Source organism: Limulus polyphemus, unplaced genomic scaffold (genome assembly GCF_000517525.1).
Source record: "Limulus polyphemus unplaced genomic scaffold, Limulus_polyphemus-2.1.2 Scaffold3513, whole genome shotgun sequence".
Lineage (NCBI taxonomy): Eukaryota > Metazoa > Arthropoda > Merostomata > Xiphosura > Limulidae > Limulus > Limulus polyphemus.
In genome coordinates, this window is record NW_013669123.1 from 5,654 (window position 1) to 14,341 (window position 8,688).

Here is an 8,688-nt window from a genome sequence, read left to right on the forward strand (position 1 = left end):
ACGGGGGTGCCAAAGTAGTTTGGAACATTTTTTTTCATTTTTTTTTTTTTGGTAAACCGCCAAAAAGCCATGCCCCAATTTTTCTAATACGCCCCCTAACATAAACCCTTTTCAGAATCTTTTTTATCCAGGCAATTCTACAATTTTTGGGTGGAGGTGCCATATGTAACTCTTTCCAAAATTTTTAGGAGAAGTTACAGAAGAACGAATTTCCTGTCTCAGTTCTAGCCCCATCAAATATACAAACGTGCCCACCCTCACACTCAGGTTAATCATTTCACAGCTTTGAAAGTCGTTTCTAGAACTTTCTTGTGTACGAAGCGGAGCTTGAAGAATAATGTTCGAGGTAAATCCTTAAGTACACGTGGACTCGTGCTCACTTTTACACTCATCTTTCAAACTTACTCTTAAAATAACGGCGGTACCATCTAGTGATTTTATTCTAAAGCGAAGGGACACGCGCACTATTTCGCGGAGTAAGTATTGTTGGTTTGTGATATTCGTTCGATTGTTGAAATTTGGATATTGAGGAAGTGCTGAGGAATAAGGACGATAACTATATTATCAGAAATTTGTTTTAACGCTCCAGCGAACTTCGATGTTTCCACCGACGATTAACCTTTTCAAGAATTAAGGTAAGTCGTTACAAATTTCACCAGCTTATCTCGAGCAATTTGATTGACTAAATGAAATAATGCCTTGTATTTTCTTTATTATATGAAATGTTAGTACAGTTCCATAAAGATTTAATTTTTGTGAAACTTTTTTCTCAAGTTTGAAGATTTACAAAATCTCGCACAAAAAAAAAAAAAAAATACCATTCGGAAGGAAGGGAATCAGAAAGTTAGGTGACATCTTAACAAACTATAGTATTTATCTCTTGGATATTTGAATGGTTCTTGTAAGTTGTATTTGTTAATAGCTTCTACACATGTCAGGAATAAACATTCTACAAAATTATTTTTAAAATGTTGAATATTTTTATGTGTTTTATGTAGACTATCTTGGCATTTAAGTCCCCTCCCCCCCTAAAGAAACCAAAGTTGACATTAAAGTACGTCTTCCATTTCGGGTTACCAGACTTCCCAGTAAAACTGGAATCGTTCCAGTTTTTAGGCTTAATTTACCATCAGAAACAGTACAAGTATTAAATTTCCATACGCCCTCTATAATTCTAGGCTACGTGAGTTTCTCCGGTTTGATATTATTCATGGATCTTTTGAATATTGCTTAGAGAATCGCCTGACACAGAGTACCCTCCCTCTCTACTACTTTTTTTTTTAAACCTAATTTGTTACCGGGCAGCCACAGAAATTGAGATTTCAAGATTTACCCAGCCGTGAAAGAAGCGACGTTTTTCTTTTTGAATACTTTTTCAGACAACTTGGGCGCGTTTTTTATTTATTGTTATATATAAATATAATATATATATAAACTTTTAACACATTTCGTTTGTCTATAGTTTTAAAACGCGACTCTTAAGACCACATTATAAAAATCTAAACTGTTACAAAGCTATTACATTGTTATTCATTATGGTGAAAAAAGTTCCAATTTTCACACTGTAAATCAAGAGACTCTACTCCTGTCGGGCTTCATAGAAAGAACGGCTAGTGTAACATTAGCCAGTTAATGTTAATAAGACAACTAAACGTTTGTGAGCTTGAAAAAAAAAACACGCTAACCAATTAATGATAACAAGACAAATAAACGTCTTGAAAAAAAACGTCTTCAGCTTGAAAAAAAAAAGACGATAACCAATTAACGATAACAAGACAAATAAACGTTTGTTAGCTTGAAAAAAAGGACGATAACCAATTAACGATAACAAGACAAATAAACGTTTGTTAGCTTGAAAAAAAAAAGACGGAAAATTGTTTCTTTGTTCGTTTTGTCAAATATTACAAATATTTATAACCTAATTGATACATTCTGTTAAATAACACATATTTTTTACACTTACATCGATTGAAAAGCGATAAAATTTATGTTACAGTTTTAAAACTTTATTTTGAGAAGATCTCCAAATAAAAACAACAACAATAAACAAATGATCTTAACATCGAAACATTATATACATTCTAAGAACTTCTTAGTGAAAGCAAAGAGAAATATGTTATAATATGCCATATCCAATGCCGACGAGGCCTATTGCTCAATACCAAGTATCATGGCACAATACTGTTTAGTGTTAGGAACGTGAGAACGAGACATGAAAAGATTTTAAAATGTGTATCTAAGGAGTAGCTTCTTTTTGACATAAATTATTATGTTGAAAGCTTCTAGCTGAGAACTGTTTTTTTCTAATGGTTAAGAAAATGGTTTGAAAAAGTCAACATTAAACGGGAAAATTGTTTATTTAAGAAAGAAACTGCGCAAGCTCGATCTGGAGAATTCAATAAAAACTAATGACTAGCAGTAGGCTAATAATTTTGGAGCTGGAAATTTAAGAAACATGTTTTAATCATCTCTCCAGTTCAGATGGAGGCTACTAGGATTAAGATTATCCTAAACAAGGATAAGAGGTAATCTTATTGAAGGCTATCAGGAGGATCGATAGGATAAAAACCTCTGATTTTTTTTGGGGGTAACCTTTTAGGATAATCGGAAGCCTTAGAAAATGCTGGTTATACCAGTTAATGCATCTTTGTTTCCTATACATGAAAAATCAGTGGTATACCTTTGATTATAATTTATTTTTATTTTCTTGTATTTTTCGTTATTAGGAGCAACTGACTTTACACAACTAGCTGTAGACTGAGTGTGTTAGTTAAAGATGTGGGAAGATAAATAGGAACTTCACGTAATATATTATATCATTATTGATGTATAGGTCCTGCATAAGCGGATATATTTCCCACCAGGGTTAAAGATGTGGGAAGATAAATAGAGTCTTCACGTAATATATTATATCATTATTGATGTATAGGTCCTGCATAAGCGGATATATTTCTCACTAGGGTTAAAGATGTGGGAAGATAAGTAGGGTCTTCACGTGATATATTATATCATTATTGATGTATAGGTCCTGCATAAGCGGATATATTTCTCACTAGGGTTAAAGATGTGGGGAAGATAAATAGGAACTTCACGTGATATATTATATCATTATTGATGTATAGGTCCTGCATAAGCGGATATATTTCCCACTAGGATACATTTTATCATTCCTACATTGTATTTTCTGTTTTTTAGTTTTTCCTTAGACCTCTGTAGCCTAGATGTGTGTGGTGTAGATTATCGTATGGCTCTGGTCAACAAAACCGGACACAGTAGCTGTATATTATAACTATATTTTTTTTATTACAGACTTAAGTACAATAACTCTGCATATATGTAGGAAATGTAGAGTCTTACCAGTGAGTGCACAGAAGTTGTTTGTCAAAACGGAAGGTGCGTACTAAAACATTAATTAAATATATGTTATAACATCTGCATTTCACTTGCTTTCATACTTAAAGAGCAATTCGACTTGCAGTAAACGTTAAAGCTCAAAACACAAAAAAAAGTCTGTAATCTTGTACGTATAAAACACTAACACAGAAAGTTAATTTATTGCTATTACACACCAAGGTTCATTTCGTGAAATATGTGCTTGAAGAAGAAAAAAAAACGTTTTCAGTATTTCATTCGTCATTCTGAGCCGTTTTTTTTCCACATCATCCTTTACTGTAATGTGTTAATGCTTGTTTGTTTGGATTAGATATTCACGCAGAACTACATAAGTGGCTATCTGCGCATTGACGTCCCTAATTTTTGAAGTGATAAATTAGACTAGAGGGAAAGCAGCTAGACATCGGTACTCACCCCCAACTCTTGGACTACTCTAATTTGAATAGTGGGATTTGATCGTCACTTTTATAACGCACTCACTGTCCCAAAGTTAGGAGCGTGACTTACGGCAAAGGGACGCGAACCATGGACTATCGGATTCGCAGTTCGACACGTTAACCAACATATCAGGTTTGTGTAAACCGAAGTGTGACTTTAACGTCTTGCAGACTGAATTTACAGAATTTCACATTCCTGCTTTCAGAAGTTTTACTTCCCATAAAGGGGTGGAAGAAAGTTTAAATATAAATACGCCTCTTAATTTAAATATAATCACAAGCCTATCGCTCTTAAGCTGGGCGTTTATTCATCAGAAAACTTTGGACACTCATCGAATCCCGAGACAAACTCCAGGTCAAAAACTACAACAGCAATTAAATGTAATAATTTCCGGTTCATAATAGACAATTACGCCCTCTCGCGGAAAGAGGGATAATTAATAATATAAATGTTAAAGACGCTGTGATAAAGTAATTAGTCTGGTTTTATGGCGGAAGGATACTTTTTTTTTGTATAGCTGTTATTGGCTTCTACTTAGTTTTTTATCTGTTTAAATTTAATTATAATTTAACATATCCCAATTTAGTGGAGTACAGCGTTTCTTGGGAAAGCTTTTGTCCCACTGTGTGGGTAAATATGGAGGCTAGAATTGTTCGGTTTCTTGTAAATAGAAATGAAAATAAAAGAATACATTTCGTTCAAACTTTAAAAGTAACAAATTAAACTATCGGTTATTTGGTTAACATTTCATTGGATTTACCGACCAAACAGTCCATGCTTGAGGGCTTATTACAATAAAATTCGAGCTTCGATCCTTGTGGTTGGTACAGCGTAGGTAGCCCATTTTGTAGCATTGCGTTTAAACAAACGAAGTTTAACTAAAACGACTATGTATTGATTTTGCCTGGACTTCATAAAATATTCGATTTACTGAGGATGTCTTGGCTGTGTACAATAATTCCGTAATACTGTTTTATTCCTGCAGTCTTTTTGATATTGGGTCCTTTAAATACTCATTGAAGTTACTTTGAGAGGTAATTAGAAGTATTCGTAGAAAAATGAATATACATAATATAAATAAAATGAACCCATAATTTCACACTTTATCTTAACAACCGACGATGGACATACTATTGGCTTTATTCTTGACCACTTTACATTTACCTCTATGACCCTTAATCACTGTCACTGAACATTTACAACTGTATTGACCTTTGGCTCTGACGTTCACCTTACCAATTAAATATCTTGACAATTTCTTAAACAAGAACTTATTGCATAAAGTACACATTTTGCATTCAAAAGACATTTAAAATGATCGTTTTTTCGGATACAATGCAAACACCATATATATTGACAATGGAACACTGGCCAAATTTTCAATACTGGCGGGAAGAATAAACACTAAATAACACGCCATCTTGGACAGGGTAAACTCTGGTTTAAGACATGTAAAACAGTCAACAAACATCACTTGTTAATTTTATACATTTGCATCTACGGTGCTTAGAAGTCTCACCATTTTACCCAAAGCTGTTTTAAAGTTAACCATAAAAATAAATACTCAATGTACGAAATATGTTTGAACGAGTCTGTTTCGTTTGTAACAAGGTTCATACAATATACAAGTGAAATTAATAGCTTGTTAATCCAATAAAATGATCGTCAGAAAGCATTTTAAAATCAACTTAAATTGTCATTTTTCTTGCATAAAATATGCAGATTTCAATGAAAAACTAGCATACAAAACAAAGTAACTTTCGTGTGCATTATACAGACGAAGTTAAACAGAAAATATGTTCTAAAGACTAGAAACTCCCATTTAATTCTTCTTTTTTTTTTCGTCATTTCGGCACACTTTTGTATTTAATTCTCACAATAATTATTGATTATAATATTATTAACAGTGGAAATAAGGTTTGAAACTTGTTGATCTGTGCAGAGTAAATGTGTAGTATCCCAGTTTGGGGAAGAGTCCCCCCCTAGGAAGTTTAATGTAGAGGCTGTCAATGAGGAGGTTAGGTAGCAGATAATGAGTAGTCGAGGACTAGGTTAGGTAGCAGATAAAGAGTAGTAGAGGCTGTCGAGGACTAGGTTAGGTAGCAGATAAAGAGTAGTAGAGGCTGTCGAGGACTAGGTTAGGTAGCAGATAAAGAGTAGTAGAGGCTGTCGAGGACTAGGTTAGGTAGCAGATAAAGAGTAGTAGAGGCTGTCGAGGACTAGGTTAGGTAGCAGATAAAGTGATAAATACTCTCATAACTAGCAACAGTTAAGATCACTCATTACATTACACATTACATAACGAGCAGTGTTGTACTTTGGTGACGTCAGTGAGCTCATTCTGACTACTTTGGAATACAATCGCAAAAAATCTTGTGAGGTAACATTTGAATTTAAAAATTCTCTCACTCACACAGTAATAAATGTAACAAATATCGGTAGTAATTCACCAATCAAGTGTTTGCATAATTCAAGACGTTCAAGATTAATAATAACGGGTTCGTTCAGTGATTTTCTATCTCGTTCTCATCTTTTCTATTATTATCGATAACAAAAAAAAACAACAACTGGGAAACAAAATTTAAAGAAGCTAGCTTTTGTAATATTGAATAATATTTAACCCTAAAAATCTAATAAAGTTGATAACTATTTACATAGGGAACATGTACAACGAACAGGTAAATTATAATGTTAATTAATACGATCAATAGCGTAAAGATTGGCACTAAAACAAAGACACACAGCTTCACAGCAATATTGTGATTGTATAGACTTAAATTTGAAGAAGTCAAGTAAAGAAGCCTTGTAACAGGTGGATATGTAGTACATCAAAAACACTTCTTAAATACCAGATATATTGCTTTGTTTATTCTTTACAATTTGTGTTGTTCCAAAGATACATGACCCGATATATCTTCCTTATTCCCCGTTTAAATACCACCTGGTGTTGGCCATGGTCTTCAGGCTGACAGCTGGCCACGTGCGTTTGTTTACTTGCTGGAAAACAGCTGTTGCTGAAAGAGACGAAGTCACATTTCATGTCTTATCTACTTTAAATAGGATATTTACCGATTTAGGCCATATTAAAAACCTAACTGGTTTCTCATCTGTACATTGTTGCCAACTCGGATTTTTTGTAAAATTTATGTGTTTCACTGAGGTGCCTCCTATACAAAGACTTGATTGACAATACTTATGAGCTGAGGGGGGGGGGGGTCACTGTACACCATTCCCCAAACGCCTCCGGATTTGGTCTTCCCAGTTATCACGGGACAGAGTGATATCAGAGATATTATTTTATAGCTGTCACGAACCTGTAAATTGGATTAAGATCGCCCTTTTTTTTAAAATAACCATTCAAATATATATATATATATATTTAAAGCAAATGGTATATTTCCCCTTCGTTTGCTATCATAACTGCTCAAATATTCAAAAATTAAGTGTGACAAAACATGCAGAAAATAGAAAAATCAATATAATTGTCTGTTGTTTCGGTCCTTTATCAGAATGTTAAGAAGGAGTTTTGTCGTGGTTATCACACTGTGCATGCTTTCCCTGTACTCTAGTCTACTGCGCAGTCTCATAAATATATGTATATAGAATATATATTGTGTGTGTGTGTGTGTGTATTAATAGTCTACGAAGTTTGTTTTTACTATTTATAACTTCTGCCACCGAAGGTGACGGAGGTTATGTTTTCACCCCTGTGTGTTTGTTTGTCAGCAAGATTTCTCGAAAACAGCTAAATGGATTTGTACGAAATTTCTTGTACATTTGAACTATGACCCAACTAAGAAGTGATTAGTTTTTGGAGGGTCATGGTCAGAGCAAGGTCGCAAAAATCCCAAAAACATCCTTGTATGTTAACATGGGGACCGATTTTTCACACCGTTTTTGCTCTATAACTCAGTCAAAAATTATTTGATTTTGATGAAATTGGGTAGACATGGGCATAATATTATTTCTCATTGTCTACTGAAAAATGATCCACATTCATTGATAATGACAGAAATATGGACACATTTTCTTATTTTTTGAGGGCTGAATATAATCCTTTACCTTTAGGGTTCCCAAATACATTATCCATCTTCAAAGTAATGGCTACTTCCTATTAATCCGATAAGAAAAAGTTTTGCTTTTCAAACTTATTTAATAATGATGAGGTGTAGATCTGAAAACATACGAGCAGATCTTATGATGTTGTCAACAGAATATCATGTTACTTGTGTGCTTTCTATGTTACTCAAACACAGGCCCAACGTGCGCTATGTGATTTAATGCCTCAGCTATGGCGTGAACTTGTCTTCCTTGAACGGTTGCTTCAGGAATGCCCATGTAAGGGCATTACAGAACACAGTATATCATATTAACTTAAATGCTGTTACTTGCTTTGTCCCTTTCAATTGTTATCTGACCTTATATGAATTATAAGTGCCCTAAAGGTAAAAAGAAACACACAGAACATTTCCAATTATAGGGTGCAGTCGTTAGAACGCATACCTCCGTAAGGGAGCGTTGTGACTAATCTACTACGAACCCAAAACGTTTTGATTGTTCATTTTGATCATTCGAAAGCAGAATCCTTCATTTACCCGTCTGATACAATGGGCCCAGGAATGAGATTTGAAAGACATGAAAGAAACCAAAAACCCTAAGACTAGCTCAGCCTTAAACCTGATAGAATGGGCCCAGGAATGAGATTTGAAAGACATGAAAGAAACCAAAAACCCTAAGACTAGCTCAGCCTTAAACCTGATAGAATGGGCCCAGGAATGAGATTTGAAAGACATGAAAGAAACCAAAAACCCTAGATTGCTCAGCCTTAAACCTGATAGAATGGGCCCAGGAATGAAA

General features: G+C 34.2%; 1 protein-coding gene across 1 annotated transcript in view; it reads right to left on the bottom strand.

Annotated features, from left to right (window-relative positions):
* Positions 1-3,350: 3,350 nt before the first annotated feature.
* The window catches only part of LOC106469489 (SCY1-like protein 2), a 63,714-nt gene continuing 58,376 nt past the window's right edge, over positions 3,351-8,688 (bottom strand). The window contains exon 15 of the mRNA XM_022398017.1: positions 3,351-6,845. Within this exon, the coding sequence (XP_022253725.1) occupies positions 6,822-6,845 (24 nt within the window). The 3' untranslated portion in view covers positions 3,351-6,821. The remainder of the gene's footprint in view (positions 6,846-8,688) is intronic.